General features: G+C 40.7%; 1 protein-coding gene and 2 long non-coding RNA genes across 3 annotated transcripts in view; 1 reads left to right on the forward strand and 2 right to left on the reverse strand.

Moving 5' to 3' along the window:
* The window catches only part of LOC134804155 (uncharacterized), a 431198-nt gene that overhangs the window by 288556 nt on the left and 123519 nt on the right, over positions 1-19123 (reverse strand). The window lies entirely within an intron of this gene.
* The window catches only part of LOC134804161 (uncharacterized), a 292314-nt gene that overhangs the window by 272924 nt on the left and 267 nt on the right, over positions 1-19123 (reverse strand). The gene's annotated exons all lie outside the window — the stretch shown is intronic.
* LOC134804139 (NADH dehydrogenase [ubiquinone] 1 alpha subcomplex subunit 12-like) lies at positions 4357-18723 on the forward strand. Its single transcript, XM_063777084.1, has 4 exons — positions 4357-4371; positions 16295-16420; positions 17905-18097; positions 18686-18723. The coding sequence occupies exons 2-4, from the start codon at positions 16307-16309 to the stop codon at positions 18709-18711; spliced, it is 333 nt and encodes a 110-aa protein (XP_063633154.1). The 5' UTR covers positions 4357-4371; positions 16295-16306; the 3' UTR covers positions 18712-18723.

Below are 19123 nucleotides of genomic sequence, written 5' to 3' on the forward strand. Positions count from 1 at the left end.
CAATTTCGGTACCAAGGTACCTATTGTCACAGTGACAATAGTATGAGGTCCCTACTAGGGACTCCGTAGCGACTTTCATATTTAACTCTCATCAGTCTCATCACTTTAATGTGACAAGCTACGAAATTGTACTGAAATTAAATTCCGTGACCGGACATAATCTGCGGAATAAAACAGTTCTAACTTAGGTATTAGTATTACGAGTCGCACAGAATATTTTGTTGTTAGAATGTTAACGAGGAAGTACCTTGTTTGGCCAAAGTTAACAGAATAAATATTTATGTTACGCTTAATTTAGGATACTTACATTAGGTTTTGCAGTAAGTTGCACGGTAATACAATTATTATTTATGTGTTGTCGTGTCAGCACAAACGGGTCTTGTTGATTTATATAGAAGTGTTTTAACTTTAGTTGTAACTTTAGTTTCACTAGGCGGTTTTTGAAGTTAGGTTAGCCGTATTACATAAATTAAAAGTTAACTCATGTGTTAATAATAATGTGACTTAATCTTAATACCAATCAGATAATGTTGTTGATTTGTCTTTATACGGTTCAGCTTCGTCTGTTAATTAAATATTTTACTTTTAGAATACATTTAAGATTGATTTTATGTTATTTTTTTGTTAACCTTTATTACATGCCAATTTGTAATTTAAGTTTTACATTTAAACTACACTTAAAGTAGATTAAGGAACTCTCTGTAAGGAAAAAATCATTATTTTGATAAAATTCAAGTTTTTGGTACTTAATAGGTAAACTATATTCACATAATTATATACTTAACTATCATATTTATATTTTGAAGCGTGTTTGTAAGATCAGGCCCCTATTTCACCACGGTGACAGGTGCGACAATTCGACAAATGTCACTGTTGCTGACGTCACAGGCATCCATTGGCTACGGTTACTGCTTACCATCGGGCGGGCCGTATTCCTGTTTGCCACCATCATTATATTATTTAAAAAAACTTTATTATATCGGCAAAAACCAGGTATTTCTCTTGTGAAGTTTATGATGATGATGATGATGACAATTGTCACAAGATTTAAAAGAACTTTCGGTAAATCTTGACAGGAAATGAGTTCTGTGTCGGAATTTCGTGACAATTGTCGTGTTCCTTGTGACAATTGTCACTAGCTTCGCAAAATAAATACTTATTTGCGATGTAATGGAGTTTTTTTTAATTAAAATGTTGGTTGCAAACAAGCACGCTGCCCCTTCGATGGTAAGCGGTTACCGTAGCCTATGGAGGCCTGTGACGTCAGTAACAGTGATGTCGACAATTGTCACCGTGGTGAAATAGGGGCCAGATGTTGCATCGCCCCAGCAATTTTAGGTCGTCCGCTAGCTGGCGGGGTTGCACGGAGCGGGTGAGCGAATATTATGAGCGTTGCTGACTGGCGCCCGGGGCGGCGGAGGCGGCGGCGGCGGCGGCGCGTGCCACCCGCCCCGTGCACTCGGCCACGCGACGCGGACGCCCTAAGATATTCAATCACTCTGAGGACTCGACTGCAAAGTATAGAAGCGTTTTGTGTGACGAATAGAGATTTTTTTTCGTACATAATTAGTCTTATGAATCTAAATACGTGTAGGTACAGCTTAAATTAAATATTTCCTTTGTGTAACGAAATTTAGAGATTCAATTATGTACATGCGAATATATTTCGTTACACAATCTATTCATCGAAAATAAAAACTACTGAACTATGTACAATTTTATTATAACTTATTACAAATATAAACGAATATGAGCACAAAATGCAATATCGTAAAATAGAAAGAGCCCATGTATTTAATAGTCCGACAAGAAATTGTAGAAAATAAATGAGGGCGCCACTTCCTACGAGTACGTTACTGTCACAAGTTTTACTTAAAATTCTTAAACGTGGCAACAGTTTAGTATGGAATTCTTGTAATTCCATTTTATTTTATTTCTACTATTTTATGTCTCACTATAGTCGAGTCCTTGGTTGCGTTCTATTTGAAGTGGTTGTAGAAGTATTGTGACGGTGAAAGACTGCAGGGACTGAAAACCGCAAAAGACCTGTAACCTTTAACCTTTTAACCGCCCTAGACTGATATATGAGACAAACAAAATCGGGTTCATTTCGCCGCGGTCTGATAAATAAGACGAAACTTCGTGTAACTTCGTATCGCCGGCGGTAGGTACGAGCACGCTCGATGAAATATTCTGTGGCGGTTATCAGATCGCGCGGCAAGGTACTTTCATATAAAGGTACCGTTTGGCCGGAGCTTGTTAGGATACCTAAAGTATAGATATCGGTACCGGAATGCTAGTTTATCGGTCGGATACCCGGTCAAAAATGTATTTAAATGTACACGTTTATTTAAAGGTACCTACCGATTGGACGAAAACTTGTTTGGATACCTATCTTTTAAGTATTGATATCGGTACCGAAATGCTACTTTAAGGGTCGGGTATCTTTAAAAAGACCGATCAAAACCATTTTTAAAGGTATCTTTTCAGTCCCTGTGAAAGAGTATGGTCGTCACAGGGAGAGTCAAATCCAATTTTACAGAATTTTATAAAATCCGATCGTGACGTTTTGCACAAAAATTACATTGTGTTGTGTAAAGGGAGGTTTCATCAAATTACATTGTATTGTGTAAAGGGAGGTTTCACCAAATTACATTGTGTTGTGCAAAGGGAGGTTTCATGAAATTACATTGTGTTGTGTAAAGGGAGGTTTCATCAAATTACATTGTGTTGTGCAAAGGGAGGTTTCATCAAATTACATTGTGTTGTGTAAAGGGAGGTTTCATCAAATTACATTGTGTTGTGTAAAGGGAGGTTTTATCAAATTACATTGTGTTGTGTATAGGGAGGTTTCATCAAATTTCCATAATGTACCTCCTACACATTTTGTATACCATAAGTTTATGTTGTACACTACGTTTCATTAGCTTTTCTATAAAATTTGTAGGTATACACTTTTTCACCCTATTGCACTGGATTAACCTTTTGGACGCCAATGATGTATATCCGCACCGCAGGTTCAACGCCAAAGACTGATTAATCGGTCACAGACCACAGAGCAACATAGAACTACGTGCATATGCATAAAGTTCAATTTCAGTTTTGACACTTCGGTAACGTGGCGTCCGCGTGACAGCTTTTGTGTTTGACACGGCGTCGAAAAGGTTAAGGTGGAGAATTGTATACATATATAATTTATAAGTATTAACAATATATGTATCATTTATGTGCCAAAGTTGAAAGCAGCATAGTTTGTCTCTCCTGTGGCGTGGTTTGGGATAAGGCTGTGAGCTGAATATTGAGTAAGTTGGTATTAAACGTATGGGTTTATTATACAACTGTGTGTTTTATTAAACCCTTTGATTCCTGGATGGTTAGACGTGGGTTATAGGAAGGATGTTCATAGTGAAGGAGTTCTATTTAGAATATGTAATCTTTAATTATTTAAATTAAACTTCTGTAAAAATGTATCTATAGTTTAGAAAAATGTATCAGAACCTATCATAAGATAGCGGTGCCGTCATATAGCGGCATTTCGGAACTCCTTATGATGGTCACGCTAATCACAGAAACGATTGTTAAACAAAGCACTATATATATTTACAGATAAAATATAGTGAACTAATAAATATATTGAACGGAAATAATAAATTATTTGTATATTATTGTTTCTTATAAATAATTTGTGGCCAGTACCCACGAGTACATAACATGATATTATTAGGCTCGATAGCAATTCTCGTTGCAATTCCTTTCGAAAAATGTTTAAAAGGTATAAGCAGTCCACAAATTATTTATAAGAAACAATATATATTAAGAAATTATTTATAATTTCCTAAAAATTGGTATCCGAAGGTTATCTCGAAGACATCGCTCATTCGCGATAAGACTGATGCATGTTGTTTACTTCTACTCGTAATCATATTGTACATATTGTATTCTGTATTTATCGATATACATAATTATGTATAATCAGAAGTCGATAAACGAGAAGTCCCTATGACAGCTCAAAAATGCTACGAGAATTCCGGGCTCTCATAGTAATAACTTAGTGAGTATTATATTCTTTGGTAATAATGTTCAAATATAAAACCTAAATAAACCTCTTTACAATAGTAGAACAGCAGAATACGTCACAGTCCTGTCATGAATATTTTTTTCAATCAATGTCAAACTGAAGTCGTGTCGTTCACAAATCTCAAAACAAAACCCAAAGGAATATAATCTTGTTACAAACAATTCGTTTAAAGTAAAAGATGTCACTGTCTGAATATCATCAGATCAGCAAATTGAAGCACTTTCGCCACCGTCCGCGCGAATGGCGGGTTTAAAAACACTCTGTATAAGTTATGGAGATTTGATACTTTTAAGGTAAGTTAGTATATTATAAAACTGATTATAAATAAATTATCTCCCTAAGAAACCGGGTACGTAGACGAGTACGTGCGCGTTGTAATATACAGATCATGAGACACGGCACGTCGCTTGCGTGACGTGTGCGTGTACGGCTCCAACATTTTATACATTGTTTTATACCACACGCGCACGTGTACGTCTACGTACACGCATCAGGCGGTCTAGCATGAGTTGCGTTCTCGCGCGCGACTTCATCCATCAAGCGCGACTTCAAATATGGACGCCCTCGAGAGAACGCAACTTATGCTAGACCGCCTGGTGTACTCTGGGTCTAAGGCTGAACTGAACCATACAACATGCCTATGGCAGAACAATTTAGAAATCTGACAGTTTGAAATGTTTTCATGGAAATACTTAGAGTCCGACCTTGCTAATTTTTTCATGCCAAGTGCTATATACAAGTGTGTGATACGGTTTACAGCAGTTCCCTAGTAGCATTTTCGTTGGGGCCTACGGTGCCAACGGTAGGGAAAACGTTGGGATGAGGTTCGTTCCGTAGCCAACATTAATTTTGTATTGGCCCACCATCGCATTTACCAACATTCGCTGTGGCACAGATGCCCAACAATGGGCCTTTGTGTATTTTGGTACCGTTGGCTAAACAACGATAATATTCGTTGGCCCAATGATGACATATATCGCATTTACCAACATTGGCAGTGGCAGTGATGCCCAACAATGGGCCTTTGTGGATTTTGCTACCGTTCGCTAAACAACGATAACATTCGTTGGCCCAATGGTGACGAATACCGCATTTACCAACATTGGCTGTGGCACGGATGCCCAACAATGGGCCTTTGTGTATTTTGGTAACGTTGGCTAGTCAAGGATATCATCCGATGGCCCAATGATGACAAATATCGCATTTACCAACATTGGCTGTGGCACTGATACCCAACAATGGGCCTTTGTTTATTTTGGTAACGTTGGCTAATCGACGATATCATCCGATGGCCCAATGACGACCAATATCGCATTTACCAACATTGGCTGTAGCATTGATGCCCAACAATGGGCCTTTGTGTATTTTGGTAACGTTGGCTAATCAACGATATCATCCGATGGCCCAATGATGACAAAAATCGCATTTACCAACATTGACTGTAGCATTGATGCCCAACAATGGGCCTTTGTGTATTTTGGTAACATTGGCTAATCAACGATATCATCCGATGGCCCAATGATGACAAATATCGCATTTACCAACATTGACTGTGGCACTGATGCCCAACAATGGGCCTTTGTTTATTTTGGTAACGTTGGCTAATCAACGATATCATACGATGGCCCAATGACGACAAATATCGCATTTACCAACATTGGCTGTAGCATTGAGGCCCAACAATGGGCCTTTGTGTATTTTGCTACCGTTCGCTAAACAACGATAACATTCGTTGGCCCAATGGTGACGAATACCGCATTTACCAACATTGGCTGTGGCACGGATGCCCAACAATGGGCCTTTGTGTATTTTGGTAACGTTGGCTAGTCAAAGATATCATCCGATGGCCCAATGATGACAAATATCGTATTTACCAACATTGGCTGTGGCACAGATGCCTAACAATGGGCCTTTGTGTATTTTGGTACCGGTGGCTAAACAACAATAACATTCGTTGGCCCAGTGAGCACAAATATCGCATTTACCAACATTGGCTGTGGTACTGATGCCCAACAATACCAGTTGAGTTTGCTTGTGGCGTCACTAGATGGCGTTACTGTCTCCAAACATCGAAGTTATAGTTATTTTCTCGATTATTCCGGATATAATCATAATATTTTTTAAAAGTAACTTATAAATCTAATAGCTATAACTATAAAATTTATACATAAATTTAAAAAATTGTATTTTACCAACATTTTCTCAATTTAAATCTCAAAAAACATAAATCTCGCTTACGAAGTTTCGAAGTGCGGTTAGTATATATACAAATTAGAGTGTATAGTAAGTGTACTTGCTTCGGCAGTACATATAATAAAATTGGAACGATACAGAGAGGATTAACAACAACTGCTGCCTAGCCTAGGGCCTTCATGTATTGTGCATACAACCAATGCCTACCGTAGTGTAATTGTAATTGTTAATGCAACTTATGTGGGAGACCGTACCCAGTGCAACTTACGCAGCCTACCGTACACATATCGCATCATCGGCAGCCAATCAGCGCCGATATCACGACATCTACAGCTCCTGTGATTGGTCCAGGACGTTGCTATGGAGGAGCCGAACCCCACTCAAGCATTCGCTATTCACCACCTTACTAGATGCACGCATACGTGCCTTTTTTTATATATACTTACCTTTCTTCTGATTTCTATACAAAATGTACTAGTTTGTAATTAAAGTATTTAAAACTAAAGGCGTCGTCTACATTATTGCTGCTGAACCCGCTCCAAGAGGCTACGAGCTGAACCTAGCCAGATCCACGCGAGTACATAATTTGGACCTTCGACCTCGGATGCAACCAGCAACGTGGCTACAAAGGATACTTGGCAAGAGTAACGCAATCGGCAAAGATAGCCATCGGCAGCTACTCAGTGCTTTGGTAAGGCGAACCAATCAAGAATAGCGGCCCTGTCTCATTTCAGTTGTGATACACGTGTACATATTTCAATTCCAGTGGTTGTAACGTGACGTCTATGTGATCTGCCTACACGCAAAAGGTCGCCAGGCCGGTAGCTGCATCGTTGGCAGCTGCAGGGAGCTATAAGTACCTAATCCGGATAACTGTAAGTACCTCGCTTCTTAAATCCTACCGACATGGCGGAAGAAAAGGTGTTAAAAGATCTTATTAAAAAGAGAGGTTCGGTTAAAGGTAGACTCACTAAATTCATTAAATATATCGAAACGTTCGACCAAGGTTTATCCATTAATCAAATGGCCGAAGTTAGGCTTCGTACTCAAGGCGCTACGGGTCTTTATACCGAATTTAATAGTATTCAATCGAAAATTGAAGATGTTCTTCCCGAGACCGAACTGGACGCTCAACTCGACGCGCGAGACGAGTTTGAAGCCGAGTATTATAGTATAATGGCCCAAGCTGAAAAATTGGTAAAGGACGAGGTTAAAATCGATCCCGAAAAATCCGCGATTGCATTAAAATCGGTAAAATTACCCACCATTTCTTTGCCTAGCTTTGACGGTTCACATGAGCACTGGATAGCCTTTCGAGATACATTCTCATCATTAGTACACAACTCGCGAGAAATTTCAGATATTCAAAAATTTCACTATCTAAAATCGTCACTTACGGGAAGCGCGCAATTAGTTATAGACTCACTTGAATTTTCAACCGACAATTACAAAATCGCATGGGAGTTGTTATTGAATAGATATAATAATAGCCGCTTACTTGTTCATAATCATGTAAAGGCCTTATTTTCAATGCAAACGCTGCAAAAAGAATCACCTGTGTTGCTAAGGAAACTTATAGATAACGTGTTAAAAAATATACGCGCTCTTAAAGCCCTAAAGGAGCCTGTAGACTCGTGGGATACTTTACTTATTTACATGATCGTTTCTAAATTAGATTCCACCACTGAGCGAGAGTGGGAGCAGCATAAAGGTTCTTTGTCGGACGATTCAACTGAGTCAAAACTAACGATTGACGATTTACTAACATTTTTAAGAGGCAGGGCAGACATGCTTGAAACTTTAATTGTAACGCACAGTAAGACCAATTCGCAAGACACAAAAAAGTATAGTAACAGTAATTATACACCAAAGGTGCATTGCAATGTCGCGACAGAAAAACCGCAGGTAAAAACACCTTTCAAAAAACAATTTAAATTATGTCCGATGTGTAGTGAAAAACATCCTTTATATTCATGCCAGGCGTTTCTGGATTTGAATATGCAGGATCGATTGCAATTAGTACGCGATAAAACCCTTTGTGAAAATTGTTTGCGAACTGGTCATACAGCTGATTCGTGTAGGTATGGGCCTTGTAGGAAATGCGACAAAAAACATAACTCAATTATTCATCGCGATGAAGCTACTGTTATCAGTACAAATAATTGTCCCGGCACGTCGAATGCAAGCCAAAATAAACCTAATGAGCCCCATACTTCCACTGCTAAATCAACTAATTGTTCTATAACAAATCACGCACACATTGACAACGGTCAGGTGTCTAATTTAAACACAGATGTCCAATGCGCACAGGCATCATTCGATGAAATCGATGAATTCGATGAACCGATTTTGTTAACAACCGCTATGGTTGACATAGTCGATGATTTAGGTAATGTTACGAAGGTATGCGCGCTTCTCGACAATGGAAGCGAACGGTGCATTATACGTAAATCATTATGCGATAAATTAAATACGCGCGTTATACAGTCCACACGAAGCATATATGGCGTCGGAGAGGTGCCGGTCTCACAGGACGTGCATTTTTGTGAAATTGGCGTTAAATCCTTAATTAGCACTTATTCTACGCGCATTAAGTGTTTAGTATTAGAACGCGTAACCCTCCCGCGGCCATACCTTAATATGCGCAAAGAACAATTCGTTATACCGGACGGAATCGTACTCGCGGATCCCAATTTTTATAAAAAAAAACCGATAGACCTAATAATAGGGGCAGATAGATATTGGGACGTGGTTCAAGAAGGTATGATTCGCCTAGGTAATGGATCGGTAATGCAAGATTCGCATTTTGGCTGGTTCGTATCTGGACGTACATGTAATTCATATAATACGCGCAAAAATATAAAAAACACTAACGTTATGTGTAATTTTATGCAAACTATAGACATGCAAGTTTCTATAGACGAGCAGTTACGTAAGTTTTGGGAACTCGAAGACGCGCCGATAAGTCAACGGGTTAACGAATCGCGCAGTGAGGATGAACGTATTTGTGAGGATTTGTTCACGCAGACCACAAAACGGCTTGACGACGGTAGGTTCTGTGTATGCATTCCGTTCAAACAGTCACCTGAGATTTTAGGCGATACGCGCAAACAAGCCGAACATAAATTCCTCGCACTAGAGAGACGATTAGAACGTTATCCGAATTATAAAAAAATGTATAGCGACTTTATTAAGGAATATTGCGACTTAGGTCACATGGCGCCAGTAGATTCGTATGGTACGCCACACTATTTTACGCCACATTTTGGTGTGTTCCGTGCACACGCCAAAACTACACGCCTTAGAGTCGTTTTTGACTGTAGCTGTGCTTCTACGTCGGGATATTCACTTAATGATTTGCAATTCGTAGGCCCCGCGATACAGGGTGATTTGCTATCCATACTATTGCGCTTTAGGGAAAACAAGTACGTGGCGTGTGCGGATATCGAAAAGATGTACCGCCAGGTACTGGTCGACGAGAAACAACGCGACTTGCAATTAATTCTTTGGCGGGAAAATCCGTCTGACCCCCTACAAGTATACAAATTAAAAACTGTGACTTATGGCACGAATTCCGCCCCGTTTTTAAGTTGTAGGTGCCTTAAGCAGTTAGCGCTAGAGTGTGATGACCCTGAAATAGCCAGCGTAATTAATGATGATTTTTACGTTGATGACCTTATTTGTGGCAACCCTAGCCAAGATAAATTAAAACAAATTTGCTCAAAGGTCGTCAAGGTATTGCAGTCCGGGTGCTTTCCATTGCGTAAATGGATTTTTAATTTCGATTTTGATGAATTTACCGAATCGATGGACTCGTCCAAAGAGTTATCATTAGGTGAAAACGTACAAAATAAAACGTTAGGGTTAGGATGGTATAACCGCTCTGATGAATTGTTTTATCACACTAGATTTGAAATAAATTCTAAGCCCATAACAAAGCGCATTATCTTATCAGTGTCGTCTCAAGTCTACGATCCTCTGGGCTTGCTTAGCCCAACTATTATGATCGCGAAAGTACTTTTACAGAGGTTGTGGATGTTAAAGGCCGATTGGGACACTCCGGTCCCAAACGACATCGCAAAGGCATGGACACGATTTGTCGCTGATCTTTCGAATTTAAAATCAATTCGCATTCCGCGTTACGTATTAGGTGACAACCCTAAACAGTTAGAGTTACATATTTTTTGTGATAGTTCTATAACCGCGTATGGAGCCTGCGCTTACGTTCGCGCTATTGATAATGATAACAGTGTCACAGTCAGGTTATTATGCGCAAAGGGGAAGGTGGCCCCAATAAAACCAGTGACCCTGCCAAAATTAGAATTATGTGCGGCTGTAGTAGCGGCACGACTGTATGCAAAAATAGATAGTTCACTTCGCAGTCAGTTTAACAAAGTTGTATTTTGGTCCGACTCCACAATTGTGCTAAGTTGGTTACGCACGCCACCCAACTTACTTAAAACGTTTGTACAAAATAGGGTTGCCGAAATACACGATTTAACGCAAAATCATCCCTGGCATCACGTAAGAAGTGAAAACAACCCCGCTGACTTGATTTCGCGATCTCGGTCGTTAAATTCGTTGTGGTCTTCTACATTTTGGGGACAAGGCCCAGATTTCCTTCACGATATAAACTTCGAGCCTAACTCTGACTTACAAAATAATCAAAATAATGACGATTTACCCGAGCTAAAGGCGAATGTTACACTTGTTTGTGTATCTAATCGCGACAACGAGGGATGTTTTCCTTTCCATAGATTTTCTCAATTCAATCGGTTACAGCGCACCGCGGCCTATGTTTTGCGATTTATTTATAATGCGCGCAATAAACTTAGCAAAAAAACTGGGTCATTAAGTGTAGACGAGTTGAATGAATCCGTTTTGTTGCTAGCGAGGCTGGCGCAGTATGAGTCATACCGAGATGTGCATAATTGCTTATCGCGTAAACAGCTGTTAACAAACAAACACGGTTCTAGCCTTACTAAATTAAATTTATTTTTAGACAATGCCGACGTATTAAGAGTAGGCGGCCGTTTAGATAATGCTAGCCAGTTTAGTTACGAGAAAAAACACCCTATTTTAATTTCGTGTAAACATTATTTAGCCGTACTATTATTCCGTTTCGAACATAAGCGACTGCTACACGCGGCGCCACAGCTGTTGTTGTTTACTATAAAGGAAACCTGGTGGCCAGTAGGAGCTAGAAACTTAGCTCGGAAGATCGTTCATGATTGTGTCACGTGCAAACGGATGCAAGGTCAAACACTGACACCTATCATGGGCAATCTGCCGCGCGAACGCTTGGAACCAGGGTATCCGTTCATATACTGCGGCGTAGACTATGGTGGTCCAGTGCTTATTTTGAATCGCAAAGGAAAGGGTGCGAAATTAATAAAATCATATATTTGTTTATTCGTATGTTTAGTAACGCGCGCTATACATTTAGAACTGGCCCTAGTAGCATTTTCGTTGGGGCCCACGGTGCCAACGGTAGGGAAAACGTTGGGATGAGGTTCGTTCCGTAGCCAACATTAATTTTGTATTGGCCCACCATCGCATTTACCAACATTCGCTGTGGCACAGATGCCCAACAATGGGCCTTTGTGTATTTTGGTACCGTTGGCTAAACAACGATAATATTCGTTGGCCCAATGATGACATATATCGCATTTACCAACATTGGCAGTGGCAGTGATGCCCAACAATGGGCCTTTGTGTATTTTGCTACCGTTCGCTAAACAACGATAACATTCGTTGGCCCAATGGTGACGAATACTGCATTTACCAACATTGGCTGTGGCACGGATGCCCAACAATGGGCCTTTGTGTATTTTGGTAACGTTGGCTAGTCAAGGAAATCATCAGATGGCCCAATGATGACAAATATCGCATTTACCAACATTGGCTGTGGCACTGATACCCAACAATGGGCCTTTGTTTATTTTGGTAACGTTGGCTAATCGACGATATCATCCGATGGCCCAATGACGACAAATATCGCATTTACCAACATTGGCTGTAGCATTGAGGCCTAACAATGGGCCTTAGTGTATTTTGCTACCGTTCGCTAAACAACAATAACATTCGTTGGCCCAATGGTGACGAATACCGCACTTACCAACATTGGCTGTGGCACTGATGCCCAACAATGGGCCTTTGTTTATTTTGGTAACGTTGGCTAATCAACGATATCATCCGATGGCCCAATGACGACAAATATCACATTAACCAACATTGGCTGTAGCATTGATGCCCAACAACGGGCCTTTGTTTATTTTGGTAACGTTGGCTAATCAACGATATCATCCGATGGCCCAATGACGACAAATATCGCATTTACCAACATTGACTGTAGCATTGATGCCCAACAATGGGCCTTTGTGTATTTTGGTAACGTTGGCTAATCAACGATATCATACGATGGCCCAATGACGACAAATATCGCATTTACCAACATTGGCTGTAGCATTGAGGCCTAACAATGGGCCTTTGTGTATTTTGCTACCGTTCGCTAAACAACGATAACATTCGTTGGCCCAATGGTGACGAATACCGCATTTACCAACATTGGTTGTGGCACGGATGCCCAACAATGGGCCTTTGTGTATTTTGGTAACGTTGGCTAGTCAAAGATATCATCCGATGGCCCAATGATGACAAATATCGTATTTACCAACATTGGCTGTGGCCTGACCCCTAACAATGGGCCTTTGTGTATTTTGGTACCGGTGGCTAAACAACGATAACATTCGTTGGCCCAGTGAGCACAAATATCGCATTTACCAACATTGGCTGTGGTACTGATGCCCAACAATACCAGTTGAGTTTGCTTGTGGCGTCACTAGATGGCGTTACTGTCTCCAAACATCGAAGTTATAGTTATTTTCTCCATTATTCCGGATATAATCATAATATTTTTTTAAAGTAACTTATAAATCTAATAGCTATAACTATAAAATTTATACATAAATTTAAAAAATTGTATATTACCAACATTTTCTCAATTTAAATCTCAAAAAGCATAAATCTCGCTTACGAAGTTTCGAAGTGCGGTTAGTATATATACAAATTAGAGTGTATAGTAAGTGTACTTGCTTCGGCAGTACATATACTAAAATTGGAACGATACAGAGAAGATTAACAACAACTGCTGCCTAGCCTAGGGCCTTCATGTGGATACAACCAATGCCTACCGTAGTGTAATTGTAATATTTATCAACAAAGGCCCAACGTCGTATTACACAACCACTTACTTAACGTAGGGTAACTGTAGGATTCGTAAACAAAAGCCCATTACATAATTAGACTGTAGGCACACTATAAATTACACAACTATTTACCTACGGTAGTATTGTAAGAATCCTACACAAGGCCCAACGTTAAAGTTACAATGTTGGCCCTTTGTGGGACAAGCTGTGTTGGGCCTTCAACCTGGTGCACGACTACTTACCGACCTACCTGACTTGCCGTTGGGTAATTGTTGAATTTGCAAACAGAAGCACAACGAAAAAATTGCCCTTTTTTATTTTTTTGCAGTTGGCCCTACAGCAAGCCATACGGCCAAATGTAACAATTAACCAACCATCAAACAAATGTGTATAGGCCCAACCACGGCCCAACCAAAACCACCACCGTTGAATAATTGTATGATTTATTTAAATAGGCCCAACGAAAAAATTACTCTAATGGCCCTCTGTTGGGAATCTTCGGGAGGGCCTTTGTCGAGGGCCCTCCAGCAAATCGTACGGCCAAATGTAACAATTAACCAACCATCAAACAAATGTGTATAGGCCCAACCACGGCCCAACCAAAACCACCACCGTTGAATAATTGTATGATTTATTTAAATAGGCCCAACGAAAAAATTACTCTTATGGCCCTCTGTTGGGAATCTTCGGGAGGGCCTTTGTCGAGGGCCCTCCAGCAAATCGTACGGCCAAATATAACGGTTGCCCAACTAATACGTAAACAAAGGCCCAACAAAATCCCTACAAGAAAATGCTATTAGGGGGTCGGTGACCTCACGTCTGATGGTTACTTGTTAGCATTAAAGCGTTTTATATCGCGCAGGGGTAAACCCGTTGAAATAATAAGCGATAATGGAAAAAACTTTGTTGGACTAATGAACGATTTTGAAAAATTTCTTTCAAGTATATCTGGCGATATACAAGAGTACGCCTTATCTCAGAAAATTAAATTTCGCATGAACCCGCCGTATGCCAGTCATTTCGGTGGGATGTACGAGGCAGGTATTAAAAGTTGTAAATATCATTTGCGACGCGTTGTAGGCAACGCACATTTGACATTCGAAGAATTGAGCACGACCTTGACCGAAATTGAGGCCTTGCTTAATTCTAGACCACTTACTCCTATGTCATCCGACCCCAACGATTTTTTACCGCTTACCCCAGGGCATTTCTTGATTGGTCGTCCGCTAACTGCACCTGTGTGCGCTAGCCTGAGCGACGTTCCTGAGCATCGGTTAACGCGTTACCAGAGAGTCGAACAGCTTCGTCAGCATTTCTGGAGTCGTTGGTCGCGAGAGTACGTGACGGAGTTACAAGCTCGATCGAAATGGAGGTTCCAGTCTGACGACCTTAAAGAAAACACGCTTGTCGTCATAAAGGAAGACAATACTCCCCCGCTTAAATGGAGTTTAGGCCGCATCGTCAAAACGTATCCAGGCAAGGACGGCGTCTCAAGAGTGGCCGACGTAAGGATGCCTTCAGGAGGCACTGTGAGACGCGCTTTCTCGAAGCTGTGTCCGCTTCTTCAGCCAGACAGTTAGTTACGTCATCACGTTTTGTAAACTACCAGTTTCCAAGGCCGGGAGTATGTTAATGCAACTTATGTGGGAGACCGTACCCAGTGCAACTTACGTAGCCTACCGTACACATATCGCATCATCGGCAGCCAATCAGCGCCGATATCACGACATCTACAGCTCCTGTGATTGGTCCAGGACGTTGCTATGGAGGAGCCGAACCCCACTCAAGCATTCGCTATTCACCACCTTACTAGATGCACGCATACGTGCCTTTTTTTATATATACTTACCTTTCTTCTGATTTCTATACAAAATGTACTAGTTTGTAATTAAAGTATTTAAAACTAAAGGCGTCGTCTACATTATTGCTGCTGAACCCGCTCCAAGAGGCTACGAGCTGAACCTAGCCAGATCCACGCGAGTACAGTAATATTTATCAGCAAAGGCCCAACGTCGTATTACACAACCACTTACTTAACGTAGGGTAACTGTGGGACTCGTAAACAAAAGCCCATTACATAATTAGACTGTAGGCACACTATAAATTACACAACTATTTACCTACGGTAGTATTGTAAGAATCCTATACAAGGCCCAACGTTAAAGTTACAATGTTGGCCCTTTGTGGGACAAGCTGTGTTGGGCCTTCAACCTGGTGCACGACTACCTACCGACCTACCTGACTTGCCGTTGGGTAATTGTTGAATTTGCAAACAGAAGCACAACGAAAAAATTGCCCTTTTTTATTTTTTTGCAGTTGGCCCTACAGCAAGCCATACGGCCAAATGTAACAATTAACCAACCATCAAACAAATGTGTATAGGCCCAACCACGGCCCAACCAAAACCACCACCGTTGAATAATTGTATGATTTATTTAAATAGGCCCAACGAAAAAATTACTCTAATGGCCCTCTGTTGGGAATCTTCGGGAGGGCCTTTGTCGAGGGCCCTCCAGCAAATCGTACGGCCAAATGTAACAATTAACCAACCATCAAACAAATGTGTATAGGCCCAACCACGGCCCAACCAAAACCACCACCGTTGAATAATTGTATGATTTATTTAAATAGGCCCAACGAAAAAATTACTCTTATGGCCCTCTGTTGGGAATCTTCGGGAGGGCCTTTGTCGAGGGCCCTCCAGCAAATCGTACGGCCAAATATAACGGTTGCCCAACTAATACGTAAACAAAGGCCCAACAAAATCCCTACAAGAAAATGCTATTAGGGTTATAACTATAACGCTATTTAACAGCATGGCTGCCTGATGGGCTGGGACGTAAACGGCAACAAATACTACGAGAACCAGCGGTACATGATCGGCCGCAGCCGTTGGGTGGAGTACGCGGAACACTACAAATGGGAGTATGACGGCTCTCAGGTATTAATAAATCCCAACAAAAACATAAATGTGAAATGAGAGCCAAGTTCAATATTAAGAATATGTGTCGTTGTTGACTTGCCGACAAAAGAATTGAGATCTATATATGGGTGCCAAGTTCTGTGTTGTGTAGAAAATCCTGAAATTATAAACGAGTTGACTTGGCTAGTTTTTACCAACAAACCAAATTTTAGAAAAGTAGCCTATACGTAAAAACTTTTCTACACGACACAGAACTTGGCACCCATATATAGATCTCAATTCTTTTGTCGGCGAGTCAACAACGACACATATTCTTAATATTGAACTTGGCTCTCATTTCACATTTATGTTTTTGTTGGGATATCATAACTTTTGTATAGAAATTACTATACTGCCCTCCTAAGCTAAAAAGCCGTATTTGCAGTCAATTTGTATGAAAACTGAATGCAAATACGGCTTTTTAGCTTAAGAGGGCAGTATAGTAGGTTAAACTACTAATTACTAATCATGAAAGCAGTTTGCCTAAGCTGAAAAGGAGACCCTCGCTAACGCGCGGTCAATTGTGAAAAAGTTTCAGTTTTCCGATTTTTTGTTTTGTATACGCCTAATAATCTACCTTCATGGCAAATATCAAGTTTCTAAGTGATCTAGAAGTGGGTTAGGTTTTTGGTCTATAAGTATTAATTATTTTTTTCCATCGAAATATCTATAATTTCCAGTTTTCAGATTTTTCCCTCTATATGCACCTTGATGCCAAATATCAAGTTTCTAAGTGATCTAGAAGTGGGTTAAGTTGTTGGTCTATAAGTATTGATTAATTTTTTTTTTCCATCGAAATATCAATAATTTCCAGTTTTCAGATTTTTCCCTCTATATACACCTAATAGTCTACCTATATACACCTAATAGTCTACCTTCATGCCAAATATCAAGTTTCTAAGTGATCTAGAAGTGCGTTAGGTTTTTGGTCTATAAGTATTAATTATTATTTTTTCCATCGAAATATCAATAATTTCCAGTTTTTAGATTTGTCCCTCTATATACACCAAATAGTCTACCTTGATGCCAAATTACAAGTTTCTAGGTCATCTGGCCCCAATTTCACCACGGTGACAGGTGCGACAATTGTAAAACATCACTGTTGCTGACGTCACAGGCATCCATGGGCTACGGTTACCGCTTACCATCGGGCGGGCCGTATCCCTATTTGCCACCATCATTGTATTATTAAAAAAAACTTTATTATATCGGAAATAAACAGATTTTTCTCTTGCTAACTTTATGACAATTGTCACAAGAAACACGACAATTGTCACGAAATTCCGACTTATAACTCATTGCCTGTCAAGAATTACCTACAATATAGGCATATAGGCAAGAAAACACGTACACGGACATATAAAATCCGCACTTAATACCTACTTAGAAGTATAAATAAAATTGCATTTTTAAAGTGTGCCTTTTCTACTAAAAAAATTGGTCTAACCCGTAATTTTCCCAAGGTGACCCCAGAATGGTTTGGCTGGCTCCACTACATGACGGACCAGGTGCCGTGCTGCAACCTCATCAAGTGCTGTATGCGGCAGTCGGACTGCCACAACCGGTGGCTCCTGCCTCCCGAGGAGAACATGACGGGCACTATACGCCAGTACTACCCGTACTCCACCACCAGGCAGGCCGTCACGGTGTGGGACGGTTAGTTAGTTAGTTAGTTAGTAGACGAGGAGAACATGACGGGCACTACACGCCAGTAGTACCCGTACTCCACCACCAGGCAGGCCGTCACGGTGTGGGACGGTTAGTTAGTTAGTTAGTAGCCGAGGAGAACATGACGGGCACTACACGCCAGTACTACCCGTACTCCACCACCAGGCAGGCCGTCACGGTGTGGGACGGTTAGTTAGTTACCTAGTAGACGAGGAGAACGTGACGGGCACTACACGCCAGTACTACCCGTACTCCACCACCAGGCAGGCCGTCACGGTGTGGGACGATTAGTTAGTTAGTTAGTAGACGAGGAGAACATGACGGGCACTACACGACAGTACTACCCGTACTCCACCACCAGGCATGCCGTCACGGTGTGGGACGGTTAATTAAAATACCTGTCTATAATAGGTTTAAGGGCGTCCGCCACGTAATTCGGGTGCACGCACGTAGGTAAAATCCGCCACACGAGCCCGCGTCAGATAGCGACGCCTTGGTCAAATTTTCTTTCCTATTTAATAAAATTATGACAATTACTACAGTTTTTAACCTCTACAATTTAACATTTTTCCTCAGGTTCGTCTCTATGCGAGTTGCCCTGACCCCCCGTTTGCTGCGACAGTAGGTAAACACTCGTAAATTTCGTAATCACTTCCAACTGAAAACGTAATTAATGTTGACAATTATTAAATAGTGACACAATAAAAAGATACTTTCGAATGTGATGTAGATACCTACATGTTTGTTTTATAATCGTAACTAAAACCTAAAGTACAGTCGCCATCAGATATATCGGAGCGGCCAAGGTGTTCACAATATCTGAACACGCGCTCTAACGCCCTGACAATAGAGGCGTGTTCCGATATTTGTGAGCACCTTGGCCGCTCCGATATATCTGATGGCGACTGTACAAACAGTAGTAACACTCTTAACTGTCCATCGGTGGATCTTATGCCTTTTGTAATAAGGTTTTTACGAGTGTTTTCCAAAAAAAATGAACAATTCATTCATGTC

This window comes from Cydia splendana, chromosome Z (assembly GCF_910591565.1).
Source record: "Cydia splendana chromosome Z, ilCydSple1.2, whole genome shotgun sequence".
NCBI classification, from domain to species: Eukaryota; Metazoa; Arthropoda; class Insecta; order Lepidoptera; family Tortricidae; genus Cydia; species Cydia splendana.